The following is a 22,117-nucleotide window of genomic DNA, read 5'->3' on the forward strand; positions in this document are numbered from 1 at the left end:
GGCGTAATATCTTTTTAAATACCCAATCATTATTTCGTACATTATATTTACTAGTAAAGCATAACCGGGAGATAATAGGCTTGAAGTTCAGTCGCATCGTGACTTTAGAAATTGACAATTATTTAGCAGCTGTGATATTTATGGATGCTCAAAATTATAGAGTCCAATGCCAATACAACCCTATTAACAGTAAAATGAAATATTGATTTTGTAGTTAAAAACACAATCATTCTTTCTAATCCACGAAAACAAACTATACATCATTTACATGACCTGTTTTTGATTGCTTGAAAGTACTTCTCCGTCTCCCTTGAACTCTGAACTAACATCAGAGGTTTGATCATCTTGAGACTAAAGAATAAGAGGGCGCGCTTATCTCTGAAGTTGACATCAGAGGTTAGATCAGCGGATTGGCAAAAACGCTACCTCAGAGGTTTGGCCATCGATATCTTATTTAGCGACATTGTGTCACTTGTGACATTAGACCGATGACACCATTACTTATGTCACAAGCAATACCAAATTGCAATTTCGACAATATATCATTAATTTCAGTCAAACCAGTGTAATAACCTCAGGTAAATATGGAATTTAATAATATTTCAGAGACAAAAGACTTCAAAAATAGAAATATACATGGAAAATAGAGCATCTGAATGTGACTTGTGACAAAAGACCGGTGACACCATTACTTATACTTATGTACAAGCAACACCAAATCACAGTGGTTGGATGGGAGCATCACCCTTGAATCATATACCTATGATGTTTGCATGGGTGTACGATCCGATAGTGATGTCGTTTCTTCTTCTCTTTACTAGCCTATCCTGCTTCTTTGGTTTGTGATTGTATTTTTGACAGGGGATATTTTTTTTTCTGTAAATCTTCTGCCTGTTTTTTCTTGGTTATTTATAATTTAGCTTATGATATCTTTAGGTTATGATTTTGATTTACATTTGTACTATTTTTGTTAGATTGCTTGTTTTTTTTTTGTTTCAGCGGTCTCTCGTATAACCTCAATTGTGTTGGAAGAGACCTAAAGCAACAAACAAACAAAAAAAAAACACTTTCGTCCATACTATATCATTATATTCAGTCAAAAAAGCATAATAACCGCAAATCAAATGACCATCCAAGCCAACAGTTAATTATGCTAAAATGAAATTCAATAATATGTTAAGAAACTAAATACTTTCAAATTGGAAATATACTTAGAAATTAGTAATACCATTGTTGCTATTACTTGGGTCAAAATCGGCACTAGAACGCAATTTTGCCTCAATAAATCAAGAATAGCAACTGAACAAATGTAATACAGTCTGTTAAAATGGAATTCAATGATATTTCGAGCTTTGAAGAACATGATAACAGAAATACATTAGAAACTTCAAACTTAAGTGTCAACTGTGACATTTTAACCAATGACACCAATGGTCACAAAAAGTACCAGAAGTCACACAAACTCTAGATAAATATCAGCTATGGTAATGAATTCATGTAACCAGACGATAACATCACCCTACTGCTCAAATCTGCTTGTTTGTAGTAATTTAGTGTGTTAATAGTAAAACAAATCAAATTTCTTGACAACCCTTCTATTTATCTGGATTCGTGAAAAGCTTGAGTTTTGTCTTTTTCTTGATTCATACAACCCTGAAACATAAAAAAATTAGAATTACAAGGAAATGATTAATTGTGTCAAAATCACAGTCTCAGATGAGATGTCATAATATCATATTTGTAAATAGAATAACAGATGAAAACATAATTTGTTGGTGGTACTTTGTAATATCCAATATCAAGTGTTGCTTGTGACAATGTAAAATAGCGATGACACCAAAGTTCAACTTACCTTTTCTGCATGGAGCCACGCTGGAAAGGCAACTGAAAGTGCTGCACTTCAAAGGCTGGTAAGAAGGGTGGATCAAAATTGCGAATCGCCATTTAACGAAAAAAACTTCCACGTGTTCACGCATGCTGTGTTGCTTGTGACAAATGACACCAAAACCAATAAACCCCAATATCGGCAAAACAGTATACATTTACTCCAAGATTTGAGTTCAGAAGGAAAATCTATGCTTTTTACTCATAATGTAACATTTTATAACCATTAAATATGAGCTTTAAAGTTTCGTGTCGAGTCTTAGTATTGTGCTGTGTTTGATGACACCAAAGGTCACAAGCAATACCAACTTTTTAAGAACTCTATATGAAACGTAATCAGATATGTAATATACTGCAATTGCGTTTAAAAGTAAATTTTGACTTTATACTATTAGCAAATTTCAATCATGTGAGCTAAAACATCACATTTAATTTCTACATGCTTTCTATAAAGGTGATGCGTTGACCTCGATTTAAGCACATGCCAAACTGCATTCAAATTTGACTTTCAAGTTGTTTATTTCATATTCTGTTCAACAGAATATGTTGAGCTATCTCATTTTATCTCTTCTTCATATTATCAATTGATTACAAGCATTAACCCAATGAAAACAGCCCATAATTAAGTAAAAATCAAATTTTCTTAACACTGGTATCAGACGGGCACCTTTTGACCTTGGCTCATATATATATATATATATATATATATATATATATATATATATATATATATATATAAACCATTGCTATTGTTTTCCATATATACGTTTAGCTGTGAATGGCTTATTTTCCACTTTGTTCTCAGGCTTTAATAATTTTTTTTTTTGTTTGTTTCACAAGTTCATGAACTCATTAGAACACTAATATAAATCTAAGTATATCTAGATCATAGGCTCTTTATTACTATGGTTTCACACATTCAACGTACCTGTGAAAATGAAGATTCGACTATTTTATAGCTCTGCACAACAAGTACGAACAATGATGAATATAAAACAAAACTTGAAAATGATAAAACAGGTTGCAATTATCAAATTATATATAACTCAATTATAAATCATAGAAGATAGGTTGCTAGACGTACGTGTTTATATGCCAAAGAAGGGGTGCCACGGGTGCAACTGCCACTTCCGGGCTAACTTGCCATAAGTTAGCTATCATCTCAATCCCGCGAGGTATGGCGACGTCACGCGCGGTCTCAAGAATAATGACATGGCCTTACATAGCATTGCGCATGCGTCTCTCTTAGCAACTGAGGAAATCCATCGTTTGGTTAATAAGATAATATCACTTTTTAAATGTTATTGTATACATACTTTTATAAAATAAAAATATAATCAATAAACTTTTTTAGAATGAAAAGTTCACAGTGATACACTAGTTCATTCGTTTCTCAGCGAACCGTGAAGTCGGTGATTTCAGTGTCGTTCTCAGTACTGTAAGGTCATGTAGAACAATCCTATAGTGTATGCTGTATAGATAGTTCGAAGATGACGTCAATCAGGTCTTTGTTATTGTTTTTTTGCCATCCGCGTTTATGAGTAATACTCACTGAACTGTATTAACCTGACTATAAACGTTCATGGATACACACAGTTTTGTGTGTTGGTCCGATATACTTCCGGATGGCAATGTTGTGAACTCCTTGGCCAAGCGCATTCTATCTATACACAAACCAAGATGGATAAACCTAGTTTGTTACCTTAGGACACAATACGTGGGCTCAGAATTTCTGTTGATTGCCAAACGCCCAATAGAAATGCTCAACTGCCGTACTCTGGAACAACTCATAATATTTTTAAAAAATGGTCAGAAAACTCGCCCTTCAAATAACGACCGATTTAACTAACCCTCATATTAGCAAAAGCATCGTGAATTCCCAGGTTTGAAAGTTTTTACCCAGACGAGGGTCATTTAAATCGATCGGTATTTGAAGGACGAGTTTTCTGGCCAAATTTTTTACGACGAATTTTCCGGAGTACTGCAGTTAACTGGTTAAACTTGACAAATGACTAAACCCTCTACCACCATTTCATACATTAGATCTATGTATATTTAGTGTGTGCGACAGCAGTCCTAGAGAGGTCTTTGTGCGATGTGAGTGGATTTCACTGTTAAATAGTACTTATCATCATACTTACCATGATTGACTATTATTATTATTATTATTATTATTATTATTATTATTATTATTATTATTATTATTATTATTATCATTATTATTATTATTATTATTATCATCATTATTATTATTATTATTATTATTATTATTATCATCATTATTATCATCATCATCATTATCATTATCATTATTATCATTATTATTATTATTATTATTATTATTATTATTATTATTATTATTATTATTATTATTATCATCATCATCATTATTATCATTATTATTATTATTATTATTATTATTATTATTATTATTATTATTATCATTATTATTATTATTGTTATTACCTTGCCAAAATTTAAGAACTTTGAGAGGTGAATTAAGTCACGATAGTGCAACAACTTTTCTTGGATTTTATCGGATATTTTGTGACACATTCCATAAATCCTTTTGTGTATCAAATATGCAAACATGAAAAAGAAAATCAACAAAGCCACATCATCATCATCATCATCATCATCATCATCATCATCATCATCATCATCATCATCATCATCATCATCATCATCATCATCATCATCATCATCATCATCATCATCATCATCATCATCATCATCATCATCGCAAAAATGATAACCTACATGGATGGCCATCATTTGTCTTCATGATAAATCATGCTGACAAGATAAGAGGGACATTGCATGCTTTATATACTATTTCTTATCTTTTATCTCCACATTAATATTGAATGACAAGGACAACGATACAACAAGAATATCACAGCAATCCAATATAGATACCATCTTCTTTGAGACTCCAATTTAATCTACATAGAATAGTATGTCTTTTATTAACCAATAAATTAACTGTCGCACTCTGGATAACCACGTATTTAAACATTTGGCCAGGAAACTCGTCCTTCAAACATCTATCGATTTAAATTATTCTCATCTTAGCATCAACTATCAAACCTGGATTTAAGGAAGACCCTCACAAGGTCTCAGGTTTCAGAGTTTTTGCAATGATGAAAATCATTTAAATTGAATCGATCGATGTTTGAAGGACTGGTTTTCTGGCCAAATTTTTAAATGCTTGTCTTTCCAGAGTACGGCAGTTAAATGGTTGATCACGACAAGGATATGACATATGTGACTCACCAACTCAATCTGGTATTCTGTCGGATAAATCAGTTGCCAATGCTGAATTTAAGGTCAAAATAATAATATTTAGCGGCCCGGATAGCTCAGTTGGTAGAGCATTCGCTTAACAAGCAAAGGGACCCAGATAGATCTCAAGTGGATTGGAGATTTTTTGTTCTGCCTATCAGCGAATGGGTAGCTGGTTTATAATAGATATTGCGCAATGTGCGTCCTTTTCCAAATGGTAGCAAGTACTATTGTCCGTTTCACGCTATAGAAACCGGGATTAAATTCCGGCTCCATAGCTCTAATGCGTCTGAGGTACTACATAAAAAGATTTACGAAAGTTCAGGGTTTTATTGTTTATTGTTTTGTTTTTTGTTGTTGTTTTTTATTATTGTATAATGTGTCTTTTTGTTTGGTTGTTTGTTATTTTTTCAGTTTTAAAAATTCGATTTCAATTAAACAAAATAATGAAATTTAAAATTCACAGTTTGGTCTTTGAAAGAAACACAATTAATTAATGTTCATGGCCAAAATTATAATTACCTTGACATTGTACCAGATTGAAGCGACTGTTCACATGTAATCAAATTAGTGAATTAAAGCAAATCTGGTGCGATTATCTACTTACGCACAATGGAGAAAATCTTAAGTTTAGTTTGTTATTGATTGAAAATTACATACACGAAAAGATCGTGGCATTTGCACCATTAGTAAAGAGCATCACAAAACAATTGATGAAAATAGCTAATGCATTACGACCTGTTTACTTAAAAGCTAGTTTGGAAGTATTTTATTGGAAGCAAGACTCTCGTGTGTCGAGATAGGTTATTTTGAGAGGGGAAAGAACAGAGCTAAAACTGTCGTAACTCGGAGTTATGTTTTGTGCCATTATCACCGTTTAATGTACAAATATATTTTGAGTTACGATACCTGAAATAATTTCTAAGAGACATAGGGTTGATTACTCTGGAGTTTATACCAGTATCTAATGCTAGATTCGACTGGGTAACAATCAAAATTGTATTGGACAACTGGACAAGACTCGAGTTGTAAACATGAGTAGTATGTTTTTCTTCTTAAAATTGCTCTTCCAATTCTTCTATTTTCACAATCATCATCATCACTATTTTCTCCTCGTCCTCCTCGTCCTCCTCCTCCTCCTCCTCCTCCTCGTCCTCCTCCTCCTCCTCCTCCTCCTCCTCCTCCTCCTCCTCCTCCTCCTCCTCCTCCTCCTCCTCCTCCTCCTTCTTCTTCTTCTTCTTCTTCTTCTTCTTCTTCTTCTTCTTCTTCTTCTTCTTCTTCTTCTTCTTATTCTTTTTTTTTTCTTCTTCTTCTCTTCCTCCTGGATCTACACATTCTCTCATGGGCATTGTGTTCCGAAAGCACAATGGTTCTCTGGGACCCAGGAAGAAAATAGAGAGGATCGGTCAGATTGCGGTACCACTGAATACCGAAATCTGCCAAAATCACCGAAATCTACCGATATCCATCGAAATCCACTCCCGTGGGGAGTGAACCAGTCTATTGTACTGACCCCGCGGTTTTTTGCAAAAAAATTTCAAAATTATGAATTTTGCAGAATAAAATAAGGAAAATTTGCAAAACTTTTACAGTTTTCTAAATATGTTGTATCACACCTCAAAACTAACTACATGCAACCCATGTAATAATATATATCCCCGGAATTACGCAATTTCAAACTTAAAATTATGCGAAATTATGGGACAAAATATGGCAAATTTTGCCAAAAATTATGCTGATTTGGAAATAGACACAAAATTGAGAACGCAAATTACGCAAAAATAAAAAAAAAAGAATCAAATAATTTGTCAAAAATTTGCAAAACGTGCAGATTTTGCGGTTGCAATGCAAATCAGAAAATGTTGCTGTGCAAAAAAATACACCGCGGGGCCAGATTGTAGGTGGCACCAGTGAGGAGTGAACCAAATGACATGGGAGGTGGGAACCAGTTGGAAGAGAACCCAGAACTGTCTAGGATGGACACCAGTGGTGAGTGAACCAGGGACTGTGAGTTGTGAATAATACTGGAGAGTGAACCCAAGGCTGAGGAAGAAGACACCCAGTGGAGATTTACCCTGTAATACCTCGGGTGGACAAAAGTGGGGACTGAATCTGGGACTGTGGGAAGCAGGCATCCGAGGTGATTGAACATTGGACTAGGGGAGGTGGACACACGTAAACCTGGGATAAAAACAAATAGAATGACACCAATGAGGAGCGAACCCGGGACTTCAGATATGGATACAAGTGAATATTGATTGGACCCGGGGCTAATAATCAAACGGAGTGGAAGCTTTCATTTAATTAACAAATACAGATAATGTGAACAAAACACGTTGAAAGAAACACTTTGAGAATGGATTCCATATACATTAAAATAATAGGTCTGTCATTTTGAGATTTGTTTTTATTATCTTTCTTTATAAATGGTAGTTAAATTGGCGAGTTTTCAGTCTGGTAGAAAGTTACCTATTGACAGAGATTTGTGACAAGTGACGGGCTCTTTGTGTTGAGTTCATGAGGATAAAGACCTTCGAGAACAACGCTTTTTAAGGGAGGGGGGGGGGGGAGCGACACTAAAGGGTCATTTTTTTTATTTGATGAAATATCCTAAACTTCAATGCACATTCATAATGTATGTGTTTGGGAAGGATGATTGCATATAATTTTTTTTCGAAAAAAGTTGCCCGTTGTTATGGAAACGACGCCATATTGGAAAATAAACAACAAATCTTAAAAAGTCAAAGACTTTTTTGTTTATCAACCGATTGCCATAATATTTTGGCCAGGGGTAGAAAAAAAGAAATATAAAGAGGCTTTAGAAGCCCGATTTTTAATTTTTTAATTAGAAACTTAAAAAATTAAGTTCAAAGTTATTACTCGATTATTCCCTTTGAAAAAAGTTACCTAATTTCAAATTACTCATAAATTTATTTATTTTTTAAAAATCCGGCTCCTAGAGGACCTGCGTATTTGTATGACACTCATTTGTAGAAACTTTGAAGAAGATTGGTTGAAAACTGAGGGAGGAGATAGGTTTTTAGTGAAGAAAATTGCAGTTTTGAGAAAAACGCATTTAAAAGTCAAAGTAAACGAGTTTATGGAAAAACTCTCCTCTCGCTCTCTAATTGGATTGTGACCACATGACATAATTGGTTGTTGAAGATAGAGGAGAGTTTTTACTTTTCACTGATATGTTTTTGCCTTTACTTAGTTATAAAAACTATTTGATATTCTTTCATCAAATCAGTCCACTGAAACTAAAAATGGGCAGGATTTAACCATACTATGGGTCACAAAATACGTTAATTTGAGTAGTAAAAAACTGAAGATAAAGTTCTCATGCAATTCTTAATGCAGACAAATGGTCACATGACAACATACCACCAAAATCTAATTTTAGCAAACTGGGTCAAAATTCATCATTTTTACTGTCGCCCCCCCCCCCCCCTCCCTTAAGTGATAACAAATTATAATGACATAAACTCGATGAACGCAATTATCGATATAGAAATGTCAAAATCCATTTTAATTGTTTGAATTCTTTGCAATATTTCTTTTTCTTCCATTGTTCAGTAAATTTGAGTTCTATTGCAATAATGTACAATAAAAGCCCATTATTTTAATTGTTCTAATTCTACTTTTGCTTCCATGGTTTAGTGAATTTGGGTTTCTATTGCAATATACTCAGTTAAATATTTTGTTCTCAGTGAACGTCTGTGTAAGGGCCCCATCACTTGGAATTCAGTCAGTCAGACTTGAAATCAGCGCGCTTGTATAAATGGATGTGTGTACAAAAAATGTTTTTAATGATGTTTTACAATTTTGTGAGTCTAGAACTGTTTTGTCAACGGGAAAGGGCGCCATTTATTTGGCAAAGATACTATCGTGACTTCGTAAAAACAAATACTTTTATGTTTAACAATTTGACACTTATTTGGCAATGAGACTATGGCAACTCTTACTTACGATATATAAATTTGAAGGGTAAGTAAAAATCGGTTGTAATACAATCTTAAATTGATTTATGATAGTCTTATTTCCACAAATTTGTAACCTTTTAGTTCAGATATTTTTTTTCAAATTTGAATAACTTGTTTGCTTTTAATGCGATAGGAATGTCGATTTGACACTCGACTTACGATAAGTTTTGCACTCAACTCTCGAATGTTTGTGCAGTCAATAGATGAATGAAGTTTCTTGGAAGGGCAAAAGCTAAAATATCAAATTTCTTCTCATTTTAACTTTAAAATCATTAATTGGTATCTTGTTCAAACCCTACATAAAACCGTTTTCAGACTAAATGTCGCATATATTTAAGTACTGGCCTATTGAATAAGTTTTCTTTTATGCACACTCATGTCATTTAAGGTCAATACTATCTACTGCATAGCTGCGAAAGCTGGACGTCAAAGAAAGAATCAGGAATTTTCCAGAGCAATTATTTGTTTGTGCCGAAAAAAAAGTTGCGCTACATGAAGTAGTAGTAGTTGTAAGGAGGAGTAGGAGAAGAAGCAGATGAAGGAAAAAAAAAGAAAAAAAAAAGAAGAAGAAGAAGAAGAAGCAGAAGAAGAAGAAGAAGAAGAAGAAGAAGAAGAAGAAGAAGAAGAAGAAGAAGAAGAAGAAGAAGAAGAAGAAGAAGAAGAAGAAGAAGAAGAAGAAGAAGAAGAAGAAGAAGCAAAAGGGACAAAACTGATTTGGGTTGATGTAGGGCTACTGAGTAATGGAAATTGACATTAAATATTAATTTAGACTATTTGCCACTATATCATTCATACATGGAAAGTGGAATCAATTAGCCCTTTACAGTTTGAGGTCATTTAAGTCGATCAATACATAAAAGACAAGTTTTCTGGCCAATTTTTAATTACTTGATTAACCAGAATACGGCAGTAAGCAGGTTAATCCCAACTTGCACCGGTGTTATTGATTTATTGATGTAAACCGTTTGAACTATTCGGTGTCAGACAAAATTGCAACACTTTTCAACGCGAACTGCAACAAAGGTCATCACTTAATAATTAAACATGTTTGCACTTCATTTCAATTTCCTTTTTACAATTAAAAACAGTCTGATAATATCAAGCATTGAACTCTCAATGAATACAATTAACTTTGAGAGATGGAAGACAGAGCCAACTTAATACAAAAATTATGATTTATATTTGAGACTACATTGTCTGCACAGTAGCATGTATAATCGCCGTTCCAAGTAGGGGACAGCATGGCTCAGGGGTACGGTCTTTGCTTCGTACCCGAAAGGTACCGAGTTCAATCACCCGCCGCTGCGCTGTGTGGCCTTGAGCAAGTCACCTCGCCTTAGCTCAATTTGCAGCGCTGCACTACGGTTAACGCCTGGGTTATTCCAGTCTTCCATTGGAATAAACCATAGACACAAATTCCCCCTATCGGATGAATACAGAGAATTCTTATTTTTTTAAAATTTTCTTAGAAGCTTTTTCACAGCCTCTTTTCGATGACATGATATGGTTTTAAATATCCAGTTGAGGAAAAGCTCTCCACTCTTCAACCTAGACAGTGATTAAATTATTAATTATTTAGACGTCTAGATTAAAACTGTCACTCAATTTATCCAGACCGCGCACCAAGATGTTTCATGCGTGTTCTAAATAGTTTTATTGTAGAGACCAATTCATAACTTCAAATTCTTGCTCTTGCTGAAGTTTATGGTAATGCAGATTGAGCAGAGACAAAAATTATCATCTCGATAAAGGTTTAACAATATATTTTATTGAAATAAAGTGACAATACGCAGCCTCAATATATTGTGCACAGTCAAAGTGCCTTGGATAACAAGCAGATATCCCATCCTAAACCATCGTACTTCCTCCAATCATTGATAGTATATAATATACGATTTTTAATTCTTGCTTTTCGGAATACTCTTCAACAGGTTATAACATAACGATGGCTTCGGTTAGAGCCATCCTTTAAATTATTATTAGTAGTTCTTACTAATTATTATAAATCGGATAACAAACATCAATAATTTTCTTTCTCAAGTCGTCCATCCTGATAGGGCTCAACACACACACACACACACACACACACACACACACACACACACACACACACAACCCGAAAAAACGGGGAGGCAGACAAGTTTTGTGTCATGTGGTCAATGGAAAGGGGGGAGGGGGGTACTCTAATTAATTTCTTGTTGTTGCATTCGATTGTTTCGTGTGTTATGAACCATGATCGGTTATAATCAGGTTAATACAGTTTAGTGAGAATTACTCATAAACGCAGATGGCAAAAAATAATAACAAAGACCGGAGTGACATCAACTTCGAACTATCTATAAATTCCACTGAACACCTTCGTCTTAATCATGGTCCAAGCAATAATGTGCTTGTCCAATATCAGTTGGCACAGTCATGAGATTGTTCTTTGCTTGATTATACACCATTTATGTTAGTGAGCCATATAATAATAATAATAATAATAATAATAATAATAATGATGATGATGATGATGATGATGATGGTGATGATGATGATGATGATGATGATGATGATGATGATGATGTTGATGATGATGATGATGATGATAATGATAATAATAATAGTATCAGTCCAGATAATAATAGTGATAATAATAATAGTATTAATATATTCTTCTTCTTCTTCAAGTACAAAGTCTGTGCCAGACATCGGTGATCATGGTACGCCATTCATCTCCCAGATCAGATAACCTCAGAAAACTAATTAATATATTAATACAGATTATAATAATAGTAATAATAATAATAATAATAATAATAATAATAATAATAATAATAATAATAATAATAATAATAATAATAATAATAATAATAATAATAATAATAATAATAATAGTAGTAGTAGTAGTAGTAGTAGTAGTAGTAGTAGTAGTAGTAGTAGTAGTAGTAGTAGTAGTAGTAGTAGGTGAAATTGTTCTGATTTCATGCACAATAATAATACACAATGGGCGTGATATATCTATATTACATCTCCATGTGCTCGAGGTCATTGGTCACATTGCAAAGTGTGCTCAAAATGACCCACATAGTGAGAAATATCCAACGTTACATTTGGTCATTTTGCTCAGCACGACTCATGGGAAGTTTACAACTCTCATAAACAAAGCAGTGTTCAGATACGTTGAGAAATGTCCAATTGTTGTACAGCAATAAATCATGTAACCGATGACAAGGTTGGACGAAAACATGAATATAGATCGCTCCCATTTTGGGCACGGCAACGTAATCAACTTAAAACTATCAGAATCAGCACTATTTGTTTTATGAAAACATATTTAATGTCATGTTGACCTCGATTTAATGATTGGGGTTCACGTTAAGGTCCGCTGAGCACATTTGCTTCCAACGAGCCATTCCAAAAAAAAAACAATGCTAACCCACTTCTTACCGATCATTTTAAGTATTTTATCAAGATGGCAGGCTTACTCAACAGAAAAATTGATTTTTTAACAACTCAACCAAGCTCTCTACAAAACAACGTTATGTTCTTAATAATCAAGTAAAGATCATAGTGATGTACAAGATAAATCTGAATAAGAAATAGTGTATATTTTGATGTAACAATTGTGACGATTTTGCTGTAGGTGGTAAAGAAAGGGTTAATGCGTAAACAGTTTTGGAGTTCAATGAAAACATTTTAATGTTATGTCGGCCTCGATTTGAAGATTGAGATTCACGTTATGGATGCTGGTTGATGCAATGGATTGTTTTCTTTTATTTTGAAGAAATAAATTAGAGTAAAATTCCTAAATTATGGCATTTTATATGGTAAAACAATAATTGGATTGCGGTATAATATTTATCATATTTAAATAACAATATGTGACCCACCGTCTCAATTCGGTATTATGTAGGGATGAACTAGTTTACGAATAGTCGGTTTGAAAGGCGAACGTAAGTTTGGGCTTTATTTGTTGTAATGGACAATAATATTATGCGTTGCTTTGGGAGAATATCCATTACAACAATAAGAACATAACTGCCGTTCTCAGATTTAAAAACTTGGCCAGAAAACCCGTCCTTCAAATTATATCGATCGATTTAAATGACCCTCATCTTGGCAAAAACTCTCTAACCTGGGACTTCGAAAAAATAATATCATTTTGCTTTCTTTGCGCCTTAAGAATTCATAAGTTTCTCTCTTGTTAACTCTCTCCTCGCTGACCATTTTCCGGGTTTTCCCCAAAAGGTCATGCCTGTCCTACATAAGAAAAGATATTTTAAACTCTAATTAAAAGGAATAAGTACTTGCTATAAATAATTTATTCAGCAAAACGATCTAAACAACAAAGCATTACGTTCTCACAACTATAACAAGAAGGGTTGAACATTTGATGGCAATCCGACATCGTAACGTGAGGATGTTACATCAATGTTGGTCTGCTATTTTTCGTTGATGCTTGGACAAGGAGCAAAGCTCTATAACACAAAAACCAATAAACTTGAAATTTGGCATCGAGATTTTTTACACATTACATCATATTGTCTCAAATTTTAATAGTTCCATGTTGCATATAAGCGAAGTTATAGAAGAGGGAAACTTAATTCTGAAACACCTAGTTAATCACCAAATGCAACAATTTTCTCCTTGGTAAGAAGAAAGTTAAACCCAATAAAAATCTTGTCACATGCCTCTTATCTCTAGCTAAATAGATTCAATTTACACCACCAGAAAAGTCCCAACATAATACCATTTTGAGGCTAAATGTCGTCACAAATAGATATTAACATTTAATCCGTGCATTTCCTCTAATTTTCATAATGTTAAGTGTGTTTCATTCATTTCCTCGGTAATATTTTAATTTTTATACAGTACCAGTCACCTAATAGGTGTCCTTTTTGAACTAGCATTATTACAATATCCTTCTCTGCCTACAGCCAGGTAATCATTCAAATCTGAGCCGAGAGGGGTAATGTGTGTAAAATGCCATACAAATGGAGAAAAAGTTAGGATCGGAATTTTCACCGTTACAGCCACTCATCCGGTCATTGACCACAATTAGCATTGCATGACTTTTGTAACAAGATGATACACCGATCCGCTGAACCCCAATTCGATACAAACATTTATGGATCCGAGCCTTGTTCGGAGGTCCCAGGTTTGGAGTTATTGCCAAGATGAGGGTCATTTAAATCGATATTTGAAGGACGAGTTTGTTTTCTGGCCGAATATTTAAATACTTTTCTTTCCGGCGTAAGGCACTTAACTGGTTAATGATTCAAATACAATCATCCCTATTTTACTTCTAGAAGAGGTCAACCTTTAGACAGTCCTTGGTCTCATTCATCGCCTTTTCTTTGAATAGACAAGCCGCTAGTGGAGGACGAGAAGAAGGAGGAAGTTAAAATTGTAGATGACGATGAAGAATTTATATAAGTTATATAATATAGAAAAACGAAGATAGAGGGTAAAATTGATTATTCGACTTTATTACATCGAATTACTGATGTCGATTTCAGGGGAAGTAAGTCAGCTCATTGAACAAGAGTTGGATTGTTGGAATTACCCACCTTTTGCCCACAGTCATTATTCATACAATCATCCCTATTTTACTTCTAGAATAGCTCAATCTTTAGATAGTCCCTAGTCTCATTCATCGCCTTTTCTTTGAATAGACAAGCCGCTAGTGGAGGACGAGAAGAAGGAGGAAGTTAAAATTGTAGATGACGATGAAGAATTGTCCAATATTATATTTCAAAACAGTGATAACATCTTTCTAAGTACACATAAATTATGAAAATGAGTTTAGTTAGCCAATTTTTAAAAAGAATTTTGAAAGTCATCCCTCTTCAATTGAATTTTTTTCCAGTTGGTTATCCTGATGAAGATGTACATTACGAGTGGCGATTTGGCAATGAAATGGCGGCTAAAGCAGCAACAGATATGAGTTTGTCACAATTTGACCTTAAGAGTACGCCAGCTTGCAACATGACACGACCTTTCAAGGGAAGTAAGTAGAAGTATCACACCAATGAAGTGGTAGTAGTTGTAGTAGTAATAGAAGTAGCAGTACTAGTAGTAGTATTAGTACAGAAGTAGTAATAGTATCAGCATCTGTAGTAGTAGTAATAGTAGTAGTAGTAGTAATAGTAGTAGTAGTAGTAGTAGTAGTAGTAGTAGTAGTAGTAGTAGTAGTAGTAGTAGTAGTAGTAGTAGTAGTAGTAGTAGTAGTAGTAGTAGTAGTAATAGTAGTAGTAATAGTAGTAGTAGTAGTATGAATGGTAGTAAGACTAGTAGTAGTAGTAGTAGTAGTAGTAGTAGTAGTAGTAGTAGTAGTAGTAGTAGTAGTAGTAGTAGTAGTAGTAGTAGTAGTAGTAGTAGTAGTAGTAGTAGTATTTCTATTCTCTTCCATTTCTTTTGTATGAATCTATTTTTGTCTATTCTTTACCCCTTTTTCCTGTCAACTTAAGTCATCTAAAAACATGGGTGCTGAGAATGTATCTAAAAGGGTGTGATGGTTTCCAGTAGCTCGTAGGAAATTAAGAAGTGGTCACTGCTATAAGATAAAGATGTGAAATAGTTTGTACTGTTTCATATACTTTTTTGATCTTGCTTTGGCTGCATTTGCTTCATTCATACCTTTTTTCAGCTCGCAAGGAGAGGTGTAAATGGATGAGATAAAGCAAGATGGCAAAAAAATATATTAACCACCAACATCTACAACAAAGCATTCAATAAGCTTTATCAATTTAATACGGATGGTTAAAGTTATACCTTATTTTGATGTTCAAGTAACTATGGTATGCTCCAAATTCTCAATTGTCGAATTGGATTATCGGCAATATCATATTATCATATTGGTCTGTTTAAATAAAAATAAAATTTAAAACATCAGTTATATAACATAGAAAAACGAAGGCAAAGGGTAAAATTGATTATTCGACTTTATTACATCGAATTACTGGTGGGGGAAGTAAGTCAGCTCATTGAACAATAGTTGGATTGTTGGAATTACCTACCTTTACGTTTTCATTAATGTCTAATGTTTTAAGACAGTCAGTATTCATTTCCATTAAAAAAACCCCAAAAAAACCCCAAGAACTATTGATTGTGACCAACACAGAACAATCAGCATAATTAGCCAGGTCACAAAAATTATATTTAGAAGACTTATGAAAAGAATGAGGAGCAAGATCTCTCCAGGGTTCAGTAATGAGCAGTTTGGTTTCGTTAAAGAAAAGTGTACGGGAGATGCAAACGAAAAACAAAAATCATTTTATCTGTGCTTTATTGATTATTCCAACGCTTTTGATTCCATACAACACGAAACGCTCATCAAATTCTTAGAAAAGATCGAAGTAGACAGTAATATCCGAAGAAATTGAAGATACAAATGGCGTCGTCGTTGGGGGACAGAATATGAATAACATAAGATAAGTAGACGATGGGACTCTGATGGCATACTCTCTAGAAAGCGTGAAGAAAGTTTTAGATATACTGGTGAGCAAAAGTGAAGAGATTGACCTGAAACAAAATGTGAAGAAAACCGAATGCATGGTGTCTCAAAGAATGACAAGAACACGACCTTTCACTTGTCAAGTAAAGGAGAGTCCATCAAACATGTAAAGAAATTTAAATATTTAGGCACTATCATTACCCTTGACGCACGAGACATAGATAGCAAAACATGTGTATCATCTATGCGTCCACTTTTGTCAAACCACAAACTAAAGTTGAAAACCAGAATGAAAGTAGTGGAAACATAATATGTTATAAGTTCCCTTTTATACGGTTGTGAAACTTGGACGTTGGCAAAGAATATACAAGAAGGTTAGAGGCATTTGAGATGTGGATGTATAAAAGAATGTTGAGGCTATCATGGACAGACAAATATACCAACGAGGAAGCGCTGACAAAGGTGAGAAAATTGAAGAATACTGAGAGATACCATCAGAAAGAGACATATAAATTTTCTAGGACATTATAGAGGAGAGAAAAAATAGAAACGTAGTCTGTAACATATGGAATGATCGAAGGAAAGAGAGCTAGAGGAACAGAGAATAACATATTTGAATAGCCTAAAATGGCCAAAAGTGATTTTAAAAACAACGCAGACGTCATGCGCACCGCAGAGGATCGTGATATGCGGAGTCAGCTGACCGGCAACGTGTTCAAGAGTACAAGCCACTGTGGATGACGACGTTTTCATTGACCTTTAAAAATCATTACTCTAACTGTTACTGTTGTGATTATTATTACAAGCAGTTTAATCATATCCATGTCGGTAAATTGTAAATAATTATCATCAAGAAGCGCGTTTCGTTTAACTCTAAAGCTTTTACTCTGTTTTCATTAAATCTCATTGGAAGAGAAAAACTACTTTTCTGGAGGATTGGATACATACTTTGTGTATTTATCTTCTTGTTCCAGAGTTATATCACATAAAGATAATAATTCCTCGCTCTTTTACGTCCCATAATCATAAGAAAATGCCTATACACCCTGCTACAAAAATAATTATGCCGCCTTATGATTCAATATGCAATCTATTCATGACTAGTTCTCCGAAGAACTGGTTACGTGTACACTTCCAATGAGTTTTGAACCGGAATAGAATAAGATGTGACATTTCGACTTCTCTGTCCTATAGTTTGGTACTTTTTATTCCCAGCTCTCCATTCTGTCCTGTACGTATACTTCTACTTCCGGCGACATACGGGTTACTTCCTTATCCAGGTTTATCTCCCTTGCTGCCTACTTGTCGTCCTGTCCTGGGTTTCTTTCTGGATAAACAGGGAGGCCACTTCAGAGAGAATTTCACTGGGTAACAATTTCAATTTCTTTTTATTCTTCAACTCACAAATTCAATATTACTATACAATAAAATATGATAATGAAAATAAACTTTCAGATAGATGTTACATACGTTACTTGTTTGATAACATTGAGCAAACTACTGAGAAAAATAAATATTTAACAGGTCATTTAATGTATATCCATATTACATAAGATGCGTTTCTTTATAAAAAGCGTCTCTTTGTGATAAAGGATTTGTTTATTTAATCAATCAGAACGTTGAAACACAGGTTCACAATGATTCTTTGGCGCACTGGCCAAAAGTTATCTCCGTTAAATTAACAGACTCATCACTTTTTTTTCTGGACTGCTACAGGATTCGAACTTTCTCAATTCAAAAATAAATGAAATTTGACTCATCGTCTCAAAACAATTACATTGTGTGGTGAATCTGATGCATAAAATTAAAGAAGATATGAACACAATTTATTCAAGAATCAACCCTCCCCCCCCCCCCCCCCCCCCAAAATACAAGAAGAAAATAATAAGGTGTGACCCAACGCATCAAAACGGTATTATATGTACTAGTTTGTGATCCAGATGCCAAAAAGTTATTGTTAAGTTGAAATCACCAGAAATGTCAATTTTTAAATATTTTTTTTGTCTCTATACGCGACTTTATATCAATTTGTTCTCAATAAAACTTCTTAATTTTGACTATATTGTCAACTTTTAGTATATCATTAACCATCCCGACATAAAACTGAACATCTTAATTTTTTGTTAAACTTCTTACATGCCTCAGGTTCAGCTCGAAGTTATATCGATTTAAATAGTTAACAGCCGTACTCTAGAAAGACACGTATTTAATTCTTTGACCAGAAAACTCGTCCTTTAACTATCGATCGTCTTGGCAACAACTCTCAAATCTGAGATCTCGTGATGTCTTCAAAGAACTTCCGGGTTTGAGAGTTTTTGCCAAGGTGAGGGTCATTTGAATCGATCGATATTTGAAGGACAAGTTTTCTGGCTAAATGTTTTTAATATGTGTCTTTCTAGAGTATGGCAGTTAACTGGTTAAGGCGATGGGTTTCATCATATATTCATATATTCATTTATCTTTTATAAATTTTAAATACTACTTACTCTGCAGGAGCAACGACCATGCTAACCTTAACATTGATCGTCCTTGACACAAGGAATGACCTTCCAAAGGTCACTTACCCAACTGCACTGGATATGTATGTGGCCACCTGCTTTTCATTTATATTTGCCTCCATCCTCCAATTTGCTGCTGTTCACTTCCATACCAAATATGGCACAGCAGATGACGATATTCCACCTGTGCTAGACACGGACGATGAGGTAAGGTGCGGTTAGGTTGTCTTGTAGTATGACACTTGCCTTCGGACCCCTTGGTCACTGTTTCGAGCCCCGCTCTTGGGAGGCTAATTTGAGTCCTTGGAAGTGGCCCTTACTCACTTCCTCTCACCGCACTCAGGTGTTTAATGAGTACTTTGATGGTGACAGCATTGTTATTGGCGAAAAAAGGTAATTACGCCTTGCAGGCAATGTCGCATCCTAGCGGAAGTGTTGCATTTGTTTGGGACCCCTTTAACAGAGCTCCAAACAAACTTTTACTTGTACTGAAAGCTCGTTTTGAAATAGCTAGAATAAAGCTAAAGATCATGTTATCACTGTATATAGATCGATTCTTTTTCTTATCTCAGGTCGTACCAAAATGAACAACATCAATTTGTTCGAGTGTATATTGTCAACTATTAATTCCGATTTTATCCTGAGCAAGGAAAGAAATATTTCGGCGACTTCAAAGTCCGTTTACACGGCGGCAAAACCTCTTGTAAACTTGTTGATATTCAATGCACGAGTACGTTATTCAAAATCACAAAGTAAGGTTGCTGAAATCTGGCATTTTAAAAAGTAATTCTCGGGAGTCACGGAAGCTCACGGAGACAGGATTTGTCCCGGATTAGTTGCGTTGAATTGGAATCTTTTACCTTTTGAATTGGATAGTATGTAGTCAATCGCAGATTACCTCCCTCTAGCTAATAAATCAATTTCTTGACCACCAGAGTATTATAAAGCTCTACTGCCTACGTTTCCATACTTTGGATAAAAACCCAGAAAAAACGTCTTTAAAATTTTGGTCAGAAAACTCACCCTTCAAATATCGATTTATTAAAATTGCCTCATCTTGTCAAAAACACTCAAGCCTGAGATTTCACGAAAGACACAATTGTAAATAAAGGTGCGTTTCGAGTTCAGCAGCAGTACTGCTAATTGGTGAATTCAAGATACTATAATATAGTGCTCAGTGTTAGGGACTGACATTAATATCATTAACTAAGATATGAACCAGAAGTAAGAAGAAAACCAAGATAACAATGTTGGAGTGGAGCGGTTTATGATGTGTTTCATGATTACACAGAGACGCACACATACACACACACATACATACATACATACATACATACATACATACATACATACATACATACATACATACATACATACATACATACATACATACATACATACATACATACATACATACATACATACATACATACATACATACATACATACATACATACATACATACATACATACATACATACATACATACATACATACATACATACATACATACATACATACATACATACATACATACATACATACATACATACATACATACATACATACATACATACATACATACATACATACATACATACATACATACATACATACATACATACATACATACATACATACATACATACATACATACATACATACATACATACATACATACATACATACATACATACATACATACATACATACATACATACATACATACATACATACATAACATACATACATACATACATACATACATACATACATACATACATACATACATACATACATACATACATACATACATACATGCATGCATGCATGCATGCATGCATGCATGCATGCATGCATGCATGCATGCATACATACATACATACATACATACATACATACATACATACATACATACATACATACATACATACATACATACATAAATACATACATACATACATACATACACACACACACACACACACACACACACCCGCCCGCCCGCCCACCCATACATACATACATACATACATACATACATACATACATACATACATACATACATACATACATACATACATACATACATACATACATACATACATACATACATACATACATACATACATACATACACATATTATTGTTCAAAACAATAAATTAAAAAGTGAACGCTCAAGCACTCTGCAGTTTTCATCCATCTATATTATTTCTTTGATTGCAGGAAGAGGTTGACGAAGAGAGTTTGTTCCTTCAGAAAGCCAATGACTCGTCCTCAGAGAACATTGAAACACACGGATGTCACAGCTTGACCAGCTGTCTGAAGATGATTTGGGGTTGTCTTATGGCAACTAGGAAAAATCAAAATAGGTGAAATAGTACTAAATCTCATTATTGTCAATTGTGGCCAATAGTCTCGAAAAGATGTTTTGTCGGGATGATGGGGAGAAGGAGGGGGGAGGAGGAGGAGGTGTAGGAAGAGGAGGAGGAAGAGGTTCAAGAGATGGAGGAGAAGAAGAAGAAGAAGAAGAAGAAGAAGAAGAAGAAGAAGAAGAAGAAGAAGAAGAAGAAGAAGAAGAAGAAGAAGAAGAAGAAGTAGAAGAAGAAGAAGAAGAAGAAGAAGAAGAAGAAGAAGAAGAAGAAGAAGAAGAAGAAGAAGAAGAAGAAGAGAACGATTGTTGATAATGATGATGATGATGATGATGATGATGATGATGATGATGATGATGATGATGATGATGATGATGATGATTATGATGATGAAAAAGAAGAAGAAGAAGAAGTAAAAGAGGAAGTGAAAAACACACGATTTGTTGCTTTGTATATTGCGTATCATAGCATTCACTTTTATAAACGTTTTAAAGACATAACGTATCTATAAAGTCATCCTTTTCATTTAAGATGTTTACACAACTTTGCGCATTGGAAATCAATTAGCATATTATTTTACAAATAGTTGACCTGCATCATGTCGGCATAAGAGATTTTAAAAAGTAAATATAATTTGAAAAAGAGTTCATCAAAAT

At 34.2% G+C, this 22,117-nt stretch overlaps 2 protein-coding genes across 2 annotated transcripts in view; one reads left to right on the plus strand and one right to left on the minus strand.

Moving 5' to 3' along the window:
• LOC144970960 (uncharacterized) overlaps positions 1-2,981 on the minus strand; it is a 36,348-nt gene extending 33,367 nt beyond the window's left edge. Inside the window, exon 1 of the mRNA XM_078911176.1 lies at positions 2,813-2,981. The gene's annotated coding sequence lies outside the window, so the exon portion shown is untranslated. The remainder of the gene's footprint in view (positions 1-2,812) is intronic.
• LOC144970959 (gamma-aminobutyric acid receptor alpha-like) overlaps positions 1-22,117 on the plus strand; it is an 89,182-nt gene that overhangs the window by 64,643 nt on the left and 2,422 nt on the right. Inside the window, exons 5-8 of the mRNA XM_078911173.1 lie at positions 15,004-15,144; positions 17,806-17,958; positions 19,084-19,295; positions 21,316-21,461. Of these exons, the coding sequence (XP_078767299.1) occupies positions 15,004-15,144; positions 17,806-17,958; positions 19,084-19,295; positions 21,316-21,461 (652 nt within the window). The remainder of the gene's footprint in view (positions 1-15,003; positions 15,145-17,805; positions 17,959-19,083; positions 19,296-21,315; positions 21,462-22,117) is intronic.

The sequence above is a fragment of the Berghia stephanieae genome, chromosome 4 (genome assembly GCF_034508935.2).
Source record: "Berghia stephanieae isolate SIO BIC M18660-M18661 chromosome 4, UCSD_Bste_1.3, whole genome shotgun sequence".
Classification (NCBI taxonomy): Eukaryota; Metazoa; Mollusca; class Gastropoda; order Nudibranchia; family Aeolidiidae; genus Berghia; species Berghia stephanieae.